The 23,071-nt window shown below is 42.6% G+C and overlaps 1 protein-coding gene and 1 pseudogene across 2 annotated transcripts in view; one reads left to right on the top strand and one right to left on the bottom strand.

Annotated features, from left to right (window-relative positions):
* Positions 1 to 23,071, top strand: part of Jak1 (Janus kinase 1) — a 115,445-nt gene that overhangs the window by 59,189 nt on the left and 33,185 nt on the right. For both annotated transcript variants that reach the window (XM_040757107.1, XM_005086635.4), the window contains 3 exons: positions 13,528 to 13,609; positions 15,896 to 16,094; positions 18,323 to 18,446. In XM_040757107.1, the coding sequence (XP_040613041.1) occupies positions 13,604 to 13,609; positions 15,896 to 16,094; positions 18,323 to 18,446 (329 nt within the window). In that variant the 5' untranslated portion in view covers positions 13,528 to 13,603. The remainder of the gene's footprint in view (positions 1 to 13,527; positions 13,610 to 15,895; positions 16,095 to 18,322; positions 18,447 to 23,071) is intronic.
* Positions 20,723 to 20,821, bottom strand: LOC121144237 (annotated as a pseudogene).

Genomic DNA, 23,071 nt, shown 5'->3' on the forward strand with positions numbered 1-23,071 from the left:
AGTATCAGAGGCTTTCTGTATGTACTTTGTTCAACACTGAGGAAAGAAGAGGGGAACAGGAATGTTTGGGAAATGTAACAGTGTCCTACTAGACAGTACTGTATGCATTCAATACGATCGTATTTTAGTTTAAGAATGTACAGAAGTATCTGTGAAGCCTGTTACTGTGAGAAAGATTGTTGTACTCAGGACAATGTAAGTGCTGTATGTAGAGATAAACACATTGTAAGATATGTGTGTACTGATTATGAATTGCATGTAGTTGGTAGCATCTGTTTTTTATGAACAGATGCATGCTTGGGCTCCTAAATCCCTGTAAGCTGTTAGAACTTGCCATTTCTCCACTCTGCTCTTCCCCTCTCTACCATCCTCTGGAAACCAGGCGGGGTTTCCTGAAAAGTGGGCTCTGTTCTGGGAAGACGCTCTGGCTCACTGCCAGTGTGTCATATAACTCAGCCAATCACGAGATGAAAAGAGAAGACTTGCAGAAAGATAGGGGTAGAAACAGGAAAATCAAGTAGGTCGAAGGAGAAAAATAAGATCTAGGATAATGGAAGCTGAGATCATTTGGGAGGGGCTTTTGGAAAGTCCCCAAACCTTGGGCTCTTCGTCTCTGTTTCCTTGAGCTTCTTCCTTTGTGCCCACCTGCTATTGTCAGATTGCAATGATTTGTTCTAAGGAATTGGATTACCTATGGCAGATAAATGTAACCTTCCCCAGGCATTAGTTTTTAGAACAGTTACTTGAAGTAACAATATAAAAACTTCCATTCTGCTTACTTTTGAAGTCTGATGATCTGATAGTATAGCAATCTTAGATTTGACCTCTTGCTCTGTCTATAAAGTTTTAGGATGTGTTAGGTGAACAAGAGCATACTGGGGGAGAGGAAAGAGATGGATGGATGCCATTTCTGGAAATCTATGTTTTGTCGTCTACTCAGGAAAGAAGGCCTTCTGAGGTATCTCAGATGAACATAGGGAATTGGTAAATGCAAGAGTGCACAGAGATCATCTGATGGAGGCTCTTTCAAATACATATTCCCTCAAAAAAGAGGTTCCTACTAAGGTGCCAAACACCTGTCGTGGCACACACCTAGTACTCAGGAGGCTGAGGCAGGAGACTCGCAAATTTGAAGCCAGACTCTGTCTTAATTCCCCATCTCCAGAAATAGGTTTTTTGCTCAAATAATTTGGCAGAAGTTGAACACACACTCTATGTGATGTCAAATGCTTGTGAGCCCTTGCTGTTAAGAATTATTTGACTTTCTGGGTGGTGATGGCACACACCTTTAATCCTAGCACTAGGGAGGCAAAGGCAGGTGGATCTCTGAGTTTGAGGCCAGCCTAGTCTACAAAGCAAGTTCCAGGGCAGCTAGGACTGTTATACTGAGAAACCTTGACTCGAAAAACAAAACAAAATATTTAGCCCATGTTTTTCTGATTTATTTCACTATGGGTTCCAGTTGTCCTTTTCCCCCTTTTTTGAGTGCTGTGCCAAAGGACAGTCACCACTCCACTCAGGTGCAAAGAGTTCCAGAAAACATGGCTTGGGATGCTTCTTTAGTTAAACTATTGCATTTAAATTAAACTTGATATTTTATTTCTTATGGTTCCTTATTTATAATATAGTTAGAATGAATTACTCATTAATGTCACCAATAGTTGTGACAGTTTCTGACTCTAATTCACTAATTAAACCAACTTTTAAAAAGTCTGTTTCCATATGAAAAGTTTTATCATTCTTACTCCTTTTGTTCTTAGTTTAGTGCCTGCCATGTAATATCATTTTAATAAATGTTGAATAAATACATACCTCAGGGGTTCAGGACATGGGACTACCTGTGCTTGCAGGTGGTAAAATAAAAATGATCTTGTTTGTGCCCTCAAGGAAATTTCCCAGGAGACTGGGATCTGCCATGGAGATAACTCAGGTAACACTGTGAATCGTGATCATTTGTGGGATAGCTACTGGGCAAGATCTTTTGGATTAGAACAAAGTGGGCTATGTTACATAATCTTCACACATGGTGTCATTTAGTTAGGGTCACTATACAATCCTCTTTTCCCTACCAATGACTTTGACACAACCAACACAAGAAACAAGTTAATGTTGGCTTTTGTTTTACAGATAAAGGAGTGGAGGCTTAGAGATTTAGGGACGTGTCCAAGTTAAAGTAACTTCTAAGTTAAAAGCCACAATTAGGACCCATATGTGTGATTCTAAACCATGAGGCTCCCTGACCCTTGTGGTGCCTAATGTCTTTTGTCATTCCATTCTCATGAAAAGCTGTCCTCAGGCTCATGGTTCATTCCCTTCAGCCTCCTGGATAGGGTTACAAGCATGAGTCACTGTAGCTAGATAGTTTCTCCTTTGTTTTGTTGTGCTATATCATATTAAGAGCATTTAAATGATGATGGAAGAAGGGAGTCATGGTGAGAGTGATGGTCTACTTACCATTCCTGCTAGGTAGGGATAGCAGAGATCCCTCTACTTTTCCAGAAGTCACTTTTATCTGTGCACAAAGATGTTCTCAGTAATGATGGCACCAAGGTGAGGCTGTGCAAGTAAGTTCTGGCCATCCAGACATCGAAAGAAGTGCTGGGTGGCAGCTTCTTTCTGGAAGGTAGCTTCTGGCTTTTGCTTTTTTCTTAATCCCTTTTGAGATCTGTAGCCTGGAACAGGGGTGCTGCCAACTGGAATGGTGAGGACAAAGACCATAGCATCTGGTGGGTGCATCATGTCCACTTAAAGAGCTTGTCCGTTTTGAATAGGTTACCACATTAGTAGGGGACCATATTCTTCCAGTGTTTTTGTGTGTATCAAAGTGAACATAAAATTATCAATTCAGACAATGTAGGTTGTACATTTAAATGTGTAATTTATTGACATTATGTATATTCACAGTTATGTAATCATAAGGACCTTTCCCTTCCAGAATTACTTTATTGCCAAACTGTCTTCCTTCCTTCACCCAAATCCTGTGGGTGCCTCAAAACTCAGCTCTGAATTTGAATAATTTAGATAATTAAAGGAGAGTAATATAATTTTGGGCTTATTTCACTTAGCCTACATAATTATGTAGCATTTTATCTCAGTTTCATTATTCTGCATGGGTTAATATTCCATTATGTACACATCATACTGTTTGTACATTCATCTCCTGGTTATCTGTTACCAGACACCGAGTGTCTCTACCTCTTCAAGGCTAGCTTGACAATTTAGTGAAATCCTGTCTAGTGTCTAGCAAGTGTGAGGCCCTAGGCTCAATACTCAGTATTGCTATGTATAATGCATATGACTGCATTAATTGATTTTTGCATTTGCCTGTGGATATGAACAGTTAAGCTGACTTTGCTCCTTGATATTCTCTTGGAGAAATGCCTGTATTAGTATTTATTTTGGTGGCCTTGTGGAAGTTCTAAATTTTTTTTTTTAGCGACCTGTGTTGTGGTACACATCTACCAACTCTGTACACAGCTGGCTTATGTGGGAGGCTTATGAGGCATATCCAGCCTCGGTGGGAATCAGAAAACTTCATCCCTGGGCACTCATCAGAGAGCCTGGTAAGTTGATGAAAACTTCTTACAGGCTCCTGGAGACTGAATGATAGGGTGGGGAATGGCTGTGAAAACTATTAATTGCAGCCCCACTCTCTTCAGTTCTGCTCAAATGAAATTGGTCAAATTCCAAGGTCTGAGAGGGCCTGAGAGGGATTCTGAGCATCAAAGGAAGGTAAAATTTCACTCACCATCATTTTGATACATACAACTATTTTCAGAGACCTGGAAAGATAGATACCTCATGTCTATTTATTATTCAGAACACTGAATTCTGGGTAGGAAGGATCAGGCCTGTGTGAGCAACACTGCTGCATAATAGATGTGTTCCTGTCATCTGACTTCTGACTGTATCAGGATAACATGTTGTAAAAGTAATTCCACTGACTCCTTGGAGCAGCCCCTGAGCATGTCTGGTGTGCAGTAACAGTGGATGTTGAATCATCAGCCATGGATTGCTGATCCATGCACTGCCTGTCAGTCCAGGTCCCAGCCTTGTTCTTCAGTCAGGACCAAAGCTGTGGGAAATTCTGACTCGTTGACACTTACACTGTAATTTACAGAAAACCTCTAGCTTCTCATTTTATGCAAAGGTTTTGTGAATGTGAGCGAAGTTAGTTCATAAAGTGTAGATGTATGCCCAAATGATTGAGATATTTGAGGTTAGGTTATTTGCTGAGTTCACTTTTGTTGTCTTGCTTGGGATGTTCACTGGGGCTGCAGCCAGGGGTGGGGACTGGGTGAGAGGTGGGAGGGCTTCTCAGCCAGGTAGCCACCCCTGCCTCTGTCGGTGATGTACATTTGGAAAGCAGCATGTCATATTCATACAGTTGACCTTTAAGCATCCTGTTCATGTACTTTCCCTGATATCTTCTGTGTCCCTGCTTTCACACAGCACATGTGCACACATGAGGTTTTCCTGTGCTTGAAGGAGTTACATGTTCTCAGGAGATATGTCTACAAAGGGAAGGCCAGGTTTCCTAGTGGGCACCTGTACCCCCTGGTACCCAGGCAGGGCAACCCTCTCCCTTAGCTTTGTTCTCTCTCTACACCTCCGTTCAGCCTCCAGTCGGGTTTATGATTTACCATCCTGCTGTCTGTTCTCTTTCTTTTTTAAAAATTTTATTTTATTTTTCAGTTTAAATTTAGATAAGAAACAAGGTTGCTTCACAAGTCAGTTCCAGGTCCCTCTCCCTTTCCCTCCCTCCTCCTGTGCCCTCCCCCCATTGTTCTCTTTCTTTTGTTTGGTGTATTTCCTGTAGTCAGCTCCTGGTCTTACAGTGCTTTTACCCCCACCCCCACCCCTAAAGGTCCCACTCACATTCCATTTCTTTTGTAGTGGTCAGAATTTTGCAGGCCAGGGGTTGTGTTAGATGTATCTGTCTGTCATATGTATCTGTTATCTGTCTCTATCACTTACCTACCTATCATCTATTGATCTTTTAGAGGTAAATACTTGAGAAAATGTATAAAATAATTAGTATTATCCTTACTGGCAGGAAAATTGTTCAGTTGCAGAAAGTCGAAGGTGCCTTCAACCTAAGCTGCTGAAGTTGTTCTTGACCTGACCAAATCCACCATATTGGTTCCCCTTAGTCTTCTGGGTCTGACTATGTCAGTGCTCTCCGTGCTCACTGACAGCATGCTTTTTGTCTTGATCAGCTGTGTTCTACATTTTCAGTCGCTCAGCATGTCTCATTCTGAGGCGCTGCTTTGGTGACTGTCTTACTATTTTCTGTTCTTCCCACTTAACTGCATGCAGGCTAAAGCATGATGACTTTGTATTTGTGTTTGTGCTACTTAAAATACCTAGGAGTCAGTGACTTATTTCTCCTTCTATATTTAGCCTAGTTAATCATTTACCACTGATTACTGAGTGTTCTTGGTAAATGTCTTTCATCTTTCTCTTTTTACACCTTTACACAAGATGCATTATGACTGAGGTTTGTATTCTTTTCCTGCCCTGTCCCTCACTCCCGACTAAATAGCAGAAAAAGTAAAGGGGGCGTCCAGTCACTTGAAGGGCTGTCTGTTAGACAATGGCTTTGACAAGAGTGATGAATGTGGGCATGCTGTAGATTTGTTTGGAACCTCATCTCAAGACCTTAAAGTGTCTCATTAATGTGCTTTTACCTTTTACATGTAGATTGGAAAGTGTTTGTCCTGATAAAAGAGCTGTCTCTGGACACCCTTTCTAGTTAGTTGATAAGAAATAATTAAAAACTTCTAATTATGATAGCACTTGCCATTCAGAATGCAAAACTCAATGACCCTTCCCATAATTCCTGTTGACAACCCACACTAGATTTTTTTCTCCCTTTACAGTGGAGATATGGTTCATATATGGTCAATTTTTTGACCAGATACAAAGTAAACACCTTGGAGTTTTATGGTCACACTTCCCAGTGTGACCATAAAACTAGATCCCGGGGCTATGGAAATACACCATGGGTAAGGGTAGGGGTAATTGGTAGAACTTAAAATGGGTTTTTGAGTTATAGTTCCTAGCTTTTTGTGGAAATGTGGTATGACCCTAGGAGGTAACTGTTTAGGATGGGCACACTAGTGAAGACTAAGTTCTCTTGTGGCCACTCTCTACCCATTTTTATTAGTGAACTGTGAAATCTCTTTTCAGGCTTTAGCATTTTACATGTTTATTAGATGGAAGAAAATAGCATAGAAAATAGTGAATGGCACCTAGTGAGGATAAGATTCTTTTTCTGTTTGTTTCACTTTTGAATTTTTGAAGCAGGGTCTTATTGTGTAGACCAGGTTGGCCTCAACTCTCAGTATGTAAGAAGGGGAAACCTTAAACTCATAGAGATCCTCCTGCCTCTGCCTCCTGAGTGGGATTGTAGGTATAAGCCATCCATGTCACCTGACAGAGGTTTCTTTCTATGAAGCATGTGGGTGTTGTAAAATGTCATAGTCCCTAAGGAACAAATGTGAGACTGGGCTGCAGGAAATTGGGTGGGGATGGGTAGAAGCTCTACCTGCTGCTCCACTCTGCCGGAGCCTTGAGTGTGTTCTGTGTTGCACCAGTGCCATCTGCTCAGAGCTCTGCCTGCAGTTGAAGGGTGGTACCTTGGGCTGAACGTATGGCTCAGTGGTTGTGTTTGCCTTGACAGGGTGGTACCCTGGGCTTATCTCCAGTCTTGAAGGAAAAAAAAAGGAGGGATCCCTGTTTATTGTACATATTGATCATGATTTCTTGACTGAGAAGTGCTGGAAACTCTATAGGGAAAACTTTTTTCCTCCATTTTTTTCCATCCAAGTATGTTTTGAAGCAGTGGCCAAATTACTGTAAATCATAGAATGAGTGATGTTTGTTTGGGGGTCTCCAGTACTTGGCCTGCTTGTGTGGCTTGCTTGGCCTCCTCAGTGGTCTTCCATGAGGCTGTAGGGCTGAGGGGCTCTGACTCTCTCCTGGGGACTGAGCTTTCAAGGACGATGATGACGATGATGACAACGACGGCGACTACTTCCTCCTCATTCTCCTCCTCTTTTCTTCTTCCTTCCTTCCTTCCTTCCTTCCTTCCTTCCTTCCTTCCTTCCTTCCTTCCTTCTTTTCTTTTCTTTTCTTTTTAGTTTTTCAAGACAGGGTTTCTCTGTATTGTTTTGGAGGCTTTCCTGGAGACCAGGCTGGCCTCGGACTCACAGAGATGCGCCTGTCTCTGCCTCCCGAGTGCTGGGATTAAAGGTGTGCGCCACCAATGCCAGGTGAGGCCCGGACTTCTAACTGCTTCCAGCTGTAGAGAGCTCTAGAATTCATCTAATACTTTTTCATTATGCAGAACTTGAGTCCTGAGAGTTTAGGAGGCTTGCTCAAGAGCCTGCAGGTTCTGGCTGTTGTCTTACTGGCACAGAATCTTTTGCACCCTTCCCCACTTCTCCATAACATCTACTCTTTCTGCCCTTTTCTATGTGCTCCTTCCTGGTCCTCCTGTTCTAAGCACCTGCTGGTAGCTACCATGCTGGGGATTTCCCTTTCTTCTGACCCTTTTCTAGAACAGTGGCACAGCCTTCCCCCACTTCTAGTCTTGATTTATCCAATCTGTCAGCTGCTCCTTGCCTATGGCTTCCCAGCCCAAGCCTCACACTGTGCCTCTTGACTGCCCAGTCCCTACTGCCAGTGATTGGCATCCACCACACCCCTCCAGATGCTGAGGCTCCTGCTTCTCTTACCAGCTGGAAATAGACCTCAAGTTTTTGGTGTACATGTTTAAGTCTCTGTTCACTGTTATGTGTGGGGATTCTTTGCGGCCTGCAGCTTTCCCAGAAAGGAGCAAGATGATAGCAAGGGCACCAGACGAGGAGTTGTACCACTCACTGACAGTTGATCGTGGGTGTTTGCTATGCCATGTCTTTTCATCTGTGGAAGGGACTGTGAATCCTGAATACGGGCAAAGATTTGAAAGTCCCTTCTGGGGACAAATTGTGTAATAAATGCTAGCTTTCCTTGTTTGTCATGGTGCAGGTGTTCTGAAGTCCTTCTGCTGATTGAAAGGCAGGTGTCTGTCCTGCCCTCCACTCCCTCACCCTCGTTTTAGAGACAAGGCCTCATTATGTTGTCCAGACTAGCTGGGGATTTGCTCTGTAGTGCTGGCTGCCTTCAACCTCATGACCCTTCTGCCTCTTCTTCCTAAGTGCTGCGATGATGGGCTGTGCTGTCAGGCCTGGCCCGGCTTCCCTCTTCTGTTACCATATTTTTGACCCAGAGGAAGGCAGTGGGGATGGCTTCACTAAATCTTATCATGGTCTCCTTAATAACATTATAGGTACATTAATGGTAATTAGTTTAAAAGAAGGGGAAGTAAAGAAGAATCATGCTGCCCAGTATCTTGGTACAGTGTGGCTTTTAGAAAGACACTTACTGCCTTTAATTAAACAGAGTACTGTTTGCTCTGGTCAGAGATCTCCTCTGGCTAAAGCAGGCTCTTTGGGAACAAGACTGAGTCCAACCCATTGACTTGGCATTGATCATTTGCTCATCCCTAGAAGTTTATTGTAAATGAAGCAGCTTTTACTATTGTGGGGTATTCCTGGAATCGCTGCTATAGTTAGAAGAGAGTGATTCTGTGTGACAGGAATGGCATATAGAAACTATAATTCTGACTCGATGACAGGAAAAACTACCAAGTTTTTATTTAGATTATGTCATTCTTTTGGCTGGAGTCCAGCACTTTATAGTGTCTTGCTGTGCTCTCAGCAGAGTGTTACCCAGGTCTCAGCAAAGTGCTGGGGTCTCAGAAGAGGCAGTGTGAGGTGCTGTTGGTGGGAGGCATAGGCGGTGTGACTGGAAAACAGCAGATGGTTTTCCTGACCTTCGTGAGGACCTCAAAGTTCAGTGCCCAGGCAAGGTGGGCTCGAGCTGAATCACCAACACTGCTTCTCCACCCCAAGGTGGCAGTGTGCTGCAGCTGTGGCAGGGGCACAGTCAGGGTGGGCAGCTTAATGACTTTGCTGCTCCTGTTTGTTTTGAGAAAGGGTCTTGCTGTGCAGACCAGGTTGACCTCACATCCACTTTGTAGCCTAGGCTGATCTGGAATTTGTAATCCTCTGAACCTCCTGGGTGCTGGATTATAGGCACTCACCACCACCCCCAGCTTAATGACTTTTTTTTTTTTGACAGTTTCTGAAGGCTTGAAATGAGCTCAGTGCCCTGAGAGATGTTAGATGGAAGACTACTAAAAAGCCAGAGGAGACAGGGGTAATGGTGGCTGTGGGACAGTCTGTGGAAAGAGCAAGGCCGTCTAATCAGCAGTCACACATTTGGACTCCTGTCACTCACACTGATTAGCCTAACACAGCTCAGGCTCTCTACAGATTGAAGTGCCAGTGATTTGCTCTGTCATAGACTGTGAAGACATGTTGTAAACCTGGGTTCCTCCTTGGCTTGAACTGTATCCCATACCTGTAATCAGATGAACAGAAATCATGGTCTGAGAGTGGCAGTCTGTTGGATGCTTTATGTGTGATATTTAGCTTTTGCCAATCTGTGAGGTAAATGCTATTTTTACCTACCCACTTGAACTGGGAATTTTGAGGTTCAGGGATGTTAAGTAATTTTCCTGGGAAATTGAATCCCAGGTCAGTAGGACTCCAGGCTTTGTACTTAACCCTCAGCGACTGGACTGCTGTGTGGGACCCGGCCTCTGCTTACTCTGTGGCTCTTCCTGGCAGGTTCTCAGCCCAGAGTACCCAAAATTATAGTTTCTTTTCCTTTTCTCTGAGTGTGTCCCCATTTTATCAGTACTTTCTGCTTTAGAAATAATTCATTGTAGATAAGATTGTATCTATTTAGCCTGAAACTCAGTATGTACAACAGGGTAGACTCTAACTCAGAGAGACTACATCTTCTGCCTCCCAAGTTCTAGGTTTAAAAGGCATATACCATGGCCCCTGGCAAGATGGTGCCTTTAGTGAAAATAATCAAGTACCTGTGTTATTTTATTTGGATTCTTAGCATTTGAGCCATCACTCCGTCTTTTACTGCACAATCTTGTCTTAGACACTTGTGCTCTGATGATAACTCTGGGACATTAGAATTGTGTAGTTCAGTTCTGTTTTGCCTTCTATTTAAAATGTAATCATCTGCTTATCCCTTACTCAAGCATGAGTACTTCAGGAGCTGTCTGGATTGTCATATAGAAATTGCTTATTTGGAACTAGTTCTGACTCATAAGCTGTATTGTTTTACTTGTCCATCAGTCAGAAACTATCAGAGTTGCTTGCCTCTTACATAAGACTGTGGTAAAGAATTTGAGAAACCTATAGACCTTCTCTGATTTCTCCCCTGCATACACCAGCACCTACAGTCTTGGTAATCCTCTGTCACTGAATGATTTTTTAAAATCCTTGCCAGTATAATAGGGGGAGGAATTCACTGTTTTCACCCAGACACTCTGGGTTGTTCTTTATTGTTCTAGTTTTCTAAGCTACTTAACATTCCCTTGAAATCCCCAGTGAGTGTGTCTTTCATGATTCCTGCTGGTGTGTGCCTCTGGAACAGACTTGGTTTTGTAGTATGGAACTTGACTTGGTTTCCAAAACAAAGAATGATTTTGTTCCTCTTGTACTTTCTCTATAAGTGATCAGGTAAATCATAGTCTGGTGAAGCCAATGGACAAATGTAACACCAAAATTACTTGTCATCATGAACAAGGGTGGTCATTCTTTCTTGAAGGTAGATCTAGGGTGCTATGTTTGAAGAGCTTAGCACAGGTCCTATCATTTTTTAAATGTTGTGTATGTTATTTCTTATTATTAAGAATGTCGGTTTTCTGAGAGTTCATTGTATTACTTAGCATGGAAAACATCAGAATAAATTGTGTATTGTCTAAGAATCAGTAGCTAACCTTGTTTTTTAAAGTTCAGGCTAAGCCTCACCAATCTGAACTGTATTACTGTCTGCCCAGCTAAACTAGAGGTTAGTCTGAAGATGAGATACACTGTGATTCGGGATAGTGCTGTTTGCAGCAGATAGTGAAGAATGGGAACCAAACTTCCCATGGTTATAGGTTGCAATGATATCCTGTTGTAGGAGCAGGCTAATGACTTTAAAGCTTGTGTGAGGCACAGGAAGCTCTGTCTCTTCAGATTAGGTACTGCATGACCTAATGGTATATATATATATATATATATATATATATATATATATATATATATTAAAAAGCTTCAGGGAGTCCTGCAGTTGAGAGGAGGAAGGATTGTAGGAGTCAGAGGGGTCAAGGACACCACAAGAGAACTCACAGACTCAACTTACCTGCTTTCTTAGGGGCTCACAGAGACTGAACTGATAACCAGGGAGCCTACATGGGACTGACTTAGACACTGCATATATGTTATAGTTGTGTGGCTTGGTCCTCTTGTGGGCAGTGAGAACAGAGGCTGTCTCTGACTCCTGTTTACTACTTTTGGGACCCTGTTCCTCATACTGGTCTCCTAGCCCAGCCTTAATACATGAGGAGGTGCCTTGATAATGCATGTTTTGTTGATATTCATGGAAGACCTGCCCTTTCCTAAACAGAAATAGAGGAGGAGTGGATTGAGGGAGTGGGAATGGAGGGACTTGAAGGGGGAGCTGGGAGAAGAGGAGGGAGGGGAGACTGAGAAGGATTATGTAGTAGCCCCCATGGAAGGAACCTAGCCTGGTGGGACTAGTAAAATCTCTTCTGCTCTTTTACAGGGCTCTGAGTCTATGCGCCTTTCCTGGTTTGGGGCAAGCTTCTTTGTGTTTGAAAGTGGCATTCCTGGTCAGCTCTGTCCTTGGTGAAGGCATGCAGCTGTGTTCGTAGCAAGTTGGCTCATGCCTGGTGTGAGAAGGGATAGTATCGGCTTCCCCAGCCCAGTGCTTTCTCTCCAGAGCCTTTGCCCTTGCACTTGCTTTTGCTCAGACTGCTTTCAGCTGTTAGCTTTGTTGTTGTTGTTGTTTTTTTGCCTTCCCTTGCTCGCTCCCTGCACATCCATTACATCTTGGTTCTGTGTCACTGCCTCCCTGAGCCCCAGGCTCTATCACATGCCCCGTCTGTACTGTGGGGCTCTGTTTGGTTCTGCTGTTCCTGCAGGCTGGGAACTCCATGTGGGCAGGGACCACCTTGCTCTTTTCCTCAGCTAGTTCATTTTCTAAGATGGAGAGCTATACAAAGTGGATGGAAGATTCTTAGCGTGGCTTTTGAAGTCCCACTTCTGCACAACGCACAGCATTATTATTTGTTTTCTAATGACTGTTGCCATATGAGACAGTGTGTCTACTCGTAGTCTTCAAGCAGTTGTCATGTGTTCTTATGTATTTTAAAAGCTGAAGGCAAAATGGTTTGTTATTTGAGTATTTTCGAAGGTACGTGTATCCTAGTTGCCAAACCAAAGTTGTCACATCAAAATTCACACTCATATTTCCTGCCTAACCTATTGTTATTACTTTTTATAAATGTTTTAAAAACATTTTCTGTGGATTGAATGTTTTTGCTTGAGTGTATGTTTGAGCATTGTGTGTTTCCCTTAGATCTCAGAAAAAGGTATCAGGTCCCCAGGTTCTGGAGTTATGGATGGTTGTATGACGTATGTGGGTACTGAGAACTGAACCCAGGTCCTCTGCAAGAACAAATGCTCTTTTTTTTTTTTTTTTTTTTTTTGGTTTTTCAAGACAGGGTTTCTCTGTATTGTTTTGGAGGCTATTCTGGAATTGTCTCTGTAGGCCAGGCTGGTCTCGAACTCACAGAGATCCACCTGCCTCTGCCTCCCCAGTGCTGGGATTAAAGACGTGTGCCACCAACGCCTGGCTAGAACAAATGCTCTTAACCACTGAGCTATCTCTCTAGTTCCTACCATCCTACTTCTGCAAAAGGCTCAGTCATTGCAGAAAGGGTTCTCTTACCATCTCTGGCTTGTCATCAAATGGGTGAGAGGAACATAATAGGTTCTGTGTTACTCTTGCTTTTGGGTTTTTATTCATGCTGTCTCCCATAGTGATGGTGTAAGATGATGGGAACTGCTGCTAGCCCATTTTCATCTCTTGCTTCCTAGTCCATCTCTGCTGCCATGCACTGTCCAGGACACATTCTTATAAAATCTACTCAAGCACATTCTGATAAAGTGTACTCAAAGTAAAGAGAAGCCAAATTTGAATAGATATGTTGGTAAGTGTTTCATTGGCAAAAATACTTTGTAGGAATGAACACCTTTGGGTGTCTGAACTGTCAGTCACAGGGTTAGGAGAGGTTCTTAGGACAGGTTCACCAGGAAGCGAAAGTTCTGGCTTCTTTTCTTGGAACAATGAAATATCTTTGATTTTTTTTTTTTAATACTCCAGGTGCCTCTCCCTTCTTACTGTCTCAGGCACCTCCCTTCCCTTTCCTCCAAATGCATTTTCCTTCCTGTTTAGGTTTTACTGTTTCCTTTAATAAAAATACTCTCTTCTTTCCAAATCTAATTACCTTGGAGTTGATTGATTGATTTTTTTTGTCTTTAGATTGGCTTTGAATGGACTTTGGAAAGTAAAGAAGAAAATCCAGTCTGCTTTTCAAGGACACTGGACAACCGAATAAATGCAGGTATTCACATTTACCTTTTTGGTATTTTCTTTTGAGACAGGGCTTTACTTTGTGGCCCAGACTGGTTGTGAACTTGAGATCCTCCTGCCTCAGCCTACCCAGTGTTGGGATTATGTCTTCACTGTCAACGCTAAACTGTGATCTTCAGCCTAGAGGACTGTCTATATTCTGTCTTCCTAATTAGAAAAAATCTGTATTATTCATTCCTAGTGTTGTATGTGCTGGCTTAAACAATCTGTACACACCAAGAGCTCCAGGAAGTAAAGTTAAAGTTCTCTGTAACCTCTCCTGCGTAGCCACTACTGTTAGAGTCTGTTGTCTATTCTTCTGTGTGATAGGGCATAGTGCATTACCCAGAGAACCCTCATGGATCTCTTCTGCTCTTTGACTTTGTGTTGTCCAGTGTTGGTCATGTAGCATCGTGTCTACATTTTCAACAGCTGTGGTGACATCTTGTACAGTGGACCCTCTCCTGTCAGAAGTTGTCAGTGGGCATTTTCTTTCTGTTGCTAATAGTGGTATGCCTTGTACATGGACAGTTTTGTATGACTATCTAGTTGTTTCTTTAGAGTTAAGGTATCTGTCTTTGAACTCTTCTCTACAAAGAGTCTCTAAGACAAGTTTGTTTTGTCTCATGTTGTGAAGCAGGCTTAAAATATTGTTGATTTCCATCTTGGTTTTTTAGTGTGGTGTTAGGCTCTAAGTGCTGGGCCTTTGTTTGCTTATCTGAACTGCAAGGTGAGTCGTTAGCTTTGTTTTTCAGCTCGATTTCAAGTAGATTCTGTGTTTTAGATTTATTTTAGATGTTATAAGTTAAAACTGAATGTCTTTGATTTGTAACAGTGAGACATATTTAAATGATCTCAATTCCTGTCATCATGACAGCTAATATACCAAGTGAATGGATTTGGTGCTGAGGATTATGTCGAACTTTTCCTGTTTGGGGACATCCTTGTATGTCTCCTAACTGCCCACTGTATGCAAGTCTCTGTGCGTCTTACTGGGTATACAAAGATGAATATGCTCAGGGAACTCACAGCAGACAGGTGCATGTATTCGATGACCATGATACCTCATGGCTGGTATGGTAAGGTTAGTAATACAGAAGAGATGGCATCCAGCATAAGGGTACAACTGGACTCAGTGAAGGCTTCTTGGAGGAAATCCTAGTCTGGAATGGTTTCTGAAGAAGATTGCACTTTGCCATGAAAGCTAAGAGGTAGGAGTATATTTCAGTGTTGGAATCAGCATATGTGAAGACCGCACATGGAGCAGAATGGGTGAGGGTGAGGGCACAGGGATGCCTGGTGGCCTGGGTTTTAAGCAGCTAGAAGTGAGAGGAGATGAGGTGATGGGACTGCTAACCAGGAGATAAAGAGCTGTTTCTGTTTGAGACTAGTCTGCAAATAATGGGCAACTAGTGGAGGATCTGATCTGTGTTACAGAGATAATACTTGGAAATTCAAGTGAAGCTTAGATTGGCAGGAAGGAAGGAAATAGTTTGAGGGCAGGAAAATGGTTGGAAGGTCATTGGTGTTGGGCAGGGACTGGAAGGATGTGTGGGATTCCCCTTGCTCTTTTCCTCCATTGGCCTTGCTCTGGGCTCAGTGCCTGGGTCTGCTTTGGGCCTGTACCTCTTGGTTTGAAGGCCCTGTGAATGATTTCCTTGCAAAGAATTTACCTGTGAGTCTTGCACTACCCAAAATGCCTGTCCTTCTGCTTCCCTCAGTTGATAGGGGCCTGGCCAGAGTCATCTTCTTTCATGGCCATTCCATGTGATTTATAAGAGTGCATAAGTAGTAGTCACTTTGTATACACTGCATCAGGCGAGGGCATGAGCACAGAGACAGTATGACTCATGTCTTCACCAGGCTTGATGTTCTGTGAGGGACAGACATAGAATGGAAAGACCATGATTCTTTCTGTAGATTATTTAGAAGTTATGTGATCCCAGCAGAGGCAGCAGTATTCTAATTATGCATCAATCCTTCAACACTATTGGCTCTAGACAAGAGCTTTTTTTTCAACTACAACTAGTGTGCAAATAGAGAAAAATTCAAATCATGCCTGAGATTATTCTGATTGTTGAGAATATAGTCTAACTGCTTAGTTACCATGCATAATTAATCATTTCTTTGGTTTCATCTCTTGTCATCCCTGACCTAGTTGGTATTCAGAGCAGAAAAGGGTAGCAATTCTCATCCAACACCACAGATACCTGCTTGCTTTCCTTCAGAGCAAACAGCACATGGAATGACTACATTGTCCTCTTTTCCTCCCCTACAGTATCTAAACATAAAAGAGGACTGCAATGCCATGGCGTTCTGTGCTAAAATGAGGAGCTTCAAGAAGACTGAGGTGAAGCAGGTGGTCCCTGAGCCAGGAGTGGAAGTGACCTTCTATCTGTTGGATAGGGAGCCACTCCGCCTGGGCAATGGAGAATACACTGCGGAGGAGCTGTGCATCAAGGCCGCCCAGGAGTGCAGTGAGTACCAGCTGCAGGGTTGGGAGACTGCAGTGTTGCAGTGCTGCAGTCCAGAAACACATTTGGACTCTTTCCTCCTTTTATTTCTGCTGAGAACAAGGTGTGCGCTCTGGAAATCAGAGTTCTGTCTCATTTTCTAATCATGGATTTTACTTCTCACTGAAATATGGTGTATTCCTCCTTTATCATTATAGAATACCGAGGAATGACCCTTGCCTTCTGTGAAGCTGTCTTGGGCAGACTCAGTTTATAGTTCAGGCTGTTCTAGAACTCCATACATAGCCCAGGCTGGCCTCAAAGCTGTATTCTTCCTGACACCCAAGTAGGTGCTGGGTTGCATGCATTCACCCATCTCATCCAGCCAAAGCTCGGTTCTCTTTTCTCCACATCTCTGTAATTGGAATGACTCAGCACTAGGTGGGGTGTTGTGTGAAGCACCCAGCACAAGTGTGAATGTGAAGTCGGCAGTACTCTTTCCTAATGTATTAGTGGTTATTCTAACTCCATACGTTTGGCCTGTCCTTCTGCTATCTGGTTTGTTCTCCCATGGGTGCTGGGTTGAAGTGAGACTCTTAGGGTTGTCCTGTGGCCTTTGTCATGCTAGATTGTGAAAACAACTCTAAGGCCATTCATCGTCTCTTTTTAAAAGTGAGATTTGTTTTAAAAATACATATATATGAAAATGCCATGGTGAGGCCCTTGTGTGCTAACTTGAAACTTAATAATAATAAAAAAAGGTGAGACTTATTTTTACTTAAAGTAGCCTGTTACTTTTCTAGGGTTAGAAACTAGAGCACCTAAAAAAAATAAATCTGTTCATAATCTCATTGTTGTTCATTGGAATATACACTTACAACAGGTAGATTTTATTGTTGTAAACTGTATTCCAGTAAAGCTGTAATGGAAAAGATTGTAGTAACTCTTCTTTTGGTGATGAAGTAACTTGAAGTGATACTGTAGAGCCTGGTCTGTGCCCTTAGCTTTGAGAGCAAAATTGTGGGGATATTGTAGATACTTTAAGATCTTATTAGTAATGAAGCTTGTCTGGAGGCCCCATTTACTTCCCAGTACATATCTTTCTGCCTAAAGTGCTTTAGACACCAGAACACCAGCAAAAGGGAAGGGACTTATGTCATGGGGAAGAATATGTTGGCTCTTGTTTCCAAAGGAAGATGGTCTTAACTTAAGGGAAGACTTTTCTCTTTGTTTCCTTTTTCCTTTTTTACATTTGTGTGTGCGTGCGTGCATATGCATATGAACCCACATATGTAGGGATCAGAAGATGACTTCACAAGAGTGGGTTATCTCCTTCTACCATGTGGGTCCCAGGGATTGAACTAAGGTCATCTGGATTGGTGGCAAGTGCCTTTACCTGCTGAACTATCTTGCCAGTCCACACTTTTTCTTTTGAGAGGTCCAGATTGAAGTGACCAAAGAGGACTTTGAGATGCTCAGGCACCTGTAACTTCTAACCCAGGGTGACACTGGAAGAGACTGAGGGTCAGGAATGGCCTTGTTAATGCTACTGTTGTTTCAGAAGAAACACTTTGTGAGAGGGTGGGGTGGAGATGTTAATTTAGGATTACCATTTCTTTAAGTTTGATCTGGCTAGAGCTAAAGATAACAGAAACTACTGATCATTGACACTCATATCCCTTCATTGTTCTATTTGGAGTACATGTGTGTGCTGTCTCCTGATAGCCTTGCCTATACTTCCTGCCTGGCTAGCAGCCAATCAGTGTTTTATTCATCAACCAATAAGAGAAACATATATACAGAAGGACATCCCCCATCAATGTATAATAACAGTGTCAGAATTGTCTAAACAAATTATAGGAAGCAGATTAACGAAGTTCTACATTTCTCAGATGTTTCTTGCCTTGCTGTGGTCAAAAATGTGCATGTCAGGTAGGATCTCTGGACCTTTGAGATAGCTCTTTTATTTCTTCATCAGAATTTGGTAAGACCCCTCTAATGAGAAATGTCCCCAAATTTTATTTTTAAATTACTTTAGTTTGGTTTGACAGGAGCCACAATACATGCTCCTGAGGAGCTGTGATTAAAACTCCCAAAGTGAACATAGTTGAGAGTTGTATCTGCCTTGAGAGGATGAGGTGACCTAGATTGTCTCTGGATGAGAGAATTCCTTATCTTTGCATATGTTGCTTGTTGGAAGCAGGTGACCAAATGCATCTGCCTATTAACTTTGTGGTGTGCTCTTTCCCCAGATATTTCTCCTCTTTGTCACAACCTCTTCGCCCTGTACAATGAGAGCACCAAGCTCTGGTACGCTCCGAACCACATCATCACTGTGGACGACAAGCTGTCTCTCCGGCTCCACTACCGCATGAGGTATAGCACGCAGGGCTGGTACCAGCGGGGTTCTTCGTGTTGCCTGGGGCAGTGTTTGGCCTGGAGCCCTGAGTCACTTAGGAAGAAGTACTATAGTCACTGGAGTTTGTAACTTTTATATTTGCTTGGTATGAGAAGGAACAGCTTCCATTTTGGGGTGTGATTTTAAGGTGATTTTAATCACCTGTGTCACATGATACAAAGAGTGTTTGGATAGAATCCAAGCCCTCTAGCAAAGTTTTCCACATGATGAGACATGGTTATAAGTTTAACATAGTGGGTTATAACCAGAACTTGAAAAAAAAATAGAGGGAAAGAAACAAGAAACCATATCTAGATATATATTTCCTAAGCTTATCACATTTTAAAACTTATGAGGTATGTAATATATATATATAAACTAAGTTGTATTATAAAACATATTTTCTACTAAAGGTTGTGTCTGAGAAGCATTCTTTTACCACCTGAAGAGGTAACAGGAATAAATTCTCAGTCTTGACTCTCTGGGAGTGATTGCTGTGACTCTCTGAGGACTCTTGGCTCTCTTGGTTTTATGCTTTTTGTTCTGCTGAACACTTACGTAACTTTTCCCTATGTCACGAGTTTTTAAGTGTCCCAAGGCCACATAGACAGCTGGTGCTTCCATCAGTGCAGATTTTTGCCTTTATCAGTGTGTTCAGTAGCTGCTGTGTAGTTTAAAGCATTTTAGATAGCAGTGAAGCACAAGTCTGCGTGTGGTTAGTCTTAAAGCTTAAAAGTAGGCAGAGCCCTTTTGAAGGATCTTGATTTGTATAAATCTGCTTAAATCAGTGGATTAGCTCGGATGCTAAGAGGATGTCAGGCCATGCTGGAAAGGCCTTGCAGAATCTCAGGGGTCTCTATAGTGCCCCAGCTGCTGTCTCCTTTGCAGTTTGCTTGTACGGCACAGTTCCAGTCTGAAAGGCCGAGTTCTCCTCTTCTGGTGTTCACCTAAGTTCTCACCTTGTCGGGAGAACTGTGTGCCTCTCGCCCCAGTTTTTGGGGACTCTTTAACCCTCCCAGATGAGCCTTCTTACTATACTTGGATTGTTTTCCTCACAGCCAGGGGGATGACTCTCTGACCAGAATTGTGAGATAGACCTGCAGCTGGAAGTCTGGACAGGGACATACCCTCAGTTCTGACTCCTTTCTGCAGGCGTCTAGACTTAGGTCAGAGTCCAGTGTGGCAGTATTTGGCATTTACAAGTGACCTGAGCTTGCTTGCTCAACTCTCCCATTTTTCCGTGGGAAGGCGATGAAGCCCCACACTTGGTAAACCATCTTGGCAATGCTGCAGGTACTTGTTATTGGTCACAGGTTGCATTTGCCTTTTGTGTTCGCTGCCAGGAAGTGCACAGAGGCTTCAGTTCTGTCACCTCAACTTTATACCTGCCAGTGTGCTTCAACAGGATATTGCTTTCTTACCACAGTCTCTTTGAAGTTGGAAAAAAGATAGCACTCTAAGCTCAAACATTTGTATTAGACAATCTACAAAGAGCTTGAAAGCTGGCAATCTAACCACTGAAGAAGATGCAGAAAGAAAACAAGTGCTAGTGACTGTTTCAGTGACATCCTGGCTCTATTTTGGGAAATATTCTTTCACTTTAATCGTGGTTTTCTGTTTTTAGTTAATGGTTTGGATAGTTATTTATGATATATGTTAGTGTAAGGCAATCATACTCTACTTGTTTTCAAGAAAAAAACCCTTATAAGTGAAAAATCACTGGCTTTAGTTTAAATACAAACTCAGAATGTGTAGTCATCTCTAGTATTGTTTTTCAGGAAAAATTTCCCCTTTAGACAGGGTTTCTCTGTGTAGCCCTGGCTGTCCTGGAACTCACTTTGTAGTCTAGGCTGGCCTCAAACTCATAAACGTCCTCCTGCCTTTATTTCCAAGTGCTGATATTAAAGGTGTGTACCACCACTGCCTGGCAAGGAACTTTGAAGGCTGATCTGTTCCTCTCTCTTTCTCCATCATTCTGAAGAGGAGTATGAGCTGTAAGAATACCACACTTACTCCCCAACTGTTATCAGATTGTCAGAATTTATGTATGATAAATTCAGTAAGCTCCTTGGTAGTTTTTTAATTTTAATTTGGAGAATTTTATAATTATACTGGAGCTGGCCCAGACAATAAAGTGCTTGTGAGGACCTTGGATCCCTACCTAGCACCTACATAAAAAGCCAGGCATACATAGTTACATGTTCCTGTTTCTCGTAATTAGGAAGGTATTAATATTGGTAATCATCTTTTAAATTTAAGTATGGAACGCTTCACAGATCCGTCATCCTTGCACTGGGTCCATGCTAATCTCTGTATTGTTCCAAATTTTAGTATTTGTGCCGACAAAGTGAACAACATCTTTTTCCCCCCAGTGGTATCTTGCCAAGTTGCCTAGGCTTGCCTTGAACTCCCATATATTAGAATTGTGGGCAAACATCACTGAACCTTGCTTACCAATTCAAAGATGTTTAATCTTAGATGAATGGGTTAGATTGGTTCAGAGAGTACCTGTCTCAGTGCGTCTCTCAGCAACTTGCAGGAAACCTGCCATGTTGAACGTGATGCTTGTGGTTCTATCATGGTTCTTCTCTAACACTAGGCAGCATTTACCTGACCAGTATGCTCTTCAGAGCCCTAGATAAACCTTTGTAGCAGGCCAGGTGATTCACTCCTTACTTCCTGCTTTGGAAGCATGGAGCCTCGCTGACTCCTCTCTGCTGTGCTCTGTTCCTTCAGTGAAGAGTACTGTAAGGCCTGGGCCCATAGAAACACTTTTCCACTATGTTGTGGGTCCCTGTGGGTTCTTATTTTAACTGGAATATGGTCTCCGAGGGTATAATCTGTATCTGCTTTGGTGACCTGGTGTAGTTTGTGCAGCTGGTGACTCTTTCTGCATGCAAAAAGCCACTAAAGCCCATAGTCAGTCTTCCAGTTCCTTTCATGACCGACAGAGATGATAAGCTGTGCACAACCACCAAAAGCTGCAAAATACTGGTTTTTACCTTTAAAGTAAAGTATCCATCCTTTCTTCTTCATGTTGACTGCTACTCCTTGAGTTTGTTCATCACTTGTTTATCTGTCAAGCACATATGTAGCACCTGCTATATAGGCTCTGGGGATTTGGTGCTGAGCAAGACAGCTGTGGCCTCTGCTATCAGGGAGCTCTCACTTTGCCCACACTGTTTCAAGAGGTACCTCCTTGTTTCCTGGCCAGTTTAGCTCATCTTGTTCTTTCAAAAGCATCTTGTCTCATCCATGTACCTGCTTGCTGTCTATGTTCTAGAGCCAGGACTGTAGCCTGCAGATTATGTGCATCCCAGGATAATTTATCATTCTGGACAAGTTTCCTATTAAACACAATGTTAACAGCTCACAGTCTGTTTATATTTCGTTTAAAGTCACAATTAACAGTTTAAATCTAAGAGTTACAAAATGTAGCTCTTAACAGATATTTATAGAGGAAAAGAGAAGTATGTGGGGACTGTGAAAGTGCAGTGTAGTTCTGCTTATGACATGTGTCCACTTCCTGTTGTTTTGTATTATTGTGGGACAGAGAACTCACAGAGGGCAGACTAAGCCTGAGAGTCCTCTGTATCCTGTACTGGCTCTTTTGTTGTCTGACTTTAATAGGAACTCTTTAAGGTGGGAGTTAATTGTTTCTTAGTGATATGGTTTATTATCACCTTATTGGCTCTTTTGGGAGAGAGCCTCAGGCAGGGCTGAGTCTGCAGCCTGGAAACAACTGGGCCAGCGTAGCTGGACCACACTCCCACAGCTCAGAACCCATCCTGTTTTCCTAACAGGTGGCAGGCCAGAGTGGTAGTGAGTCAGGCTTGGAGTGTTAGGTCACTTCGCTCCAGTGAACTTCAGTTTTCCTCATCTGCACAAGGAAACAATAAAATCTACCTGGGGTATTGCTCTTAAGATAAGGTGGTATAAAGCTTTAAAGTGCTCTTCACTTTCATCATGTCAGCACAACTGCTGTCTTTATTTACTTATTTATTTTTTATTTTATTTGCATGTGTGTCTGCGTGAGTGTGATCTTGGAGTTATAGACAGTTGTTACTGTCATGTGGATGCTGGGAATTGAACCCAGGTCCTCTCCAAGAGCAGTCAGTGCTCTTAACCATCTCTCAAGCCCCATGTTTTTGTAGTTCTCTTTTGAGACCTTGCTCATTGTAAAATATGTCACCAACTCAATAACAGCCATCTGGGATTAAAAACACTACTGTGTTAGTACTGACTGTAGGGCAGACCTTGATTTTAGAAATGGTGGAACCAAGAATAGAAAGGTCTTGGGTTGAGGCAGGACAGCCAAGCAGTACTAGAGCTATGGGGTGGCAGATAGTTGTAGGTGGCAGGTGTTTTACCTAGGAAGGTGTGGTCAGTGTAACAGCTGTCGGAAGGGCTGTCCTGTGATCACTAGGATATTATCCTCCTGACCCTGAGGATGTGTGGAAGGTACATTGTGACAGCACACTTGGAAGAGTGAGAAGGGTTTTGGCTCAGGGCAATGAAGATTGTAGATGCAAGGCTTGTGTCGTCGATTTCCTCAGTTCAGCTTCAGCATGGGCCTGTGTGTAGACACCTCTCCAGGCCAGCA

The sequence above is a fragment of the Mesocricetus auratus genome, unplaced genomic scaffold (genome assembly GCF_017639785.1).
Source record: "Mesocricetus auratus isolate SY011 unplaced genomic scaffold, BCM_Maur_2.0 Super-Scaffold_100014, whole genome shotgun sequence".
NCBI lineage: Eukaryota > Metazoa > Chordata > Mammalia > Rodentia > Cricetidae > Mesocricetus > Mesocricetus auratus.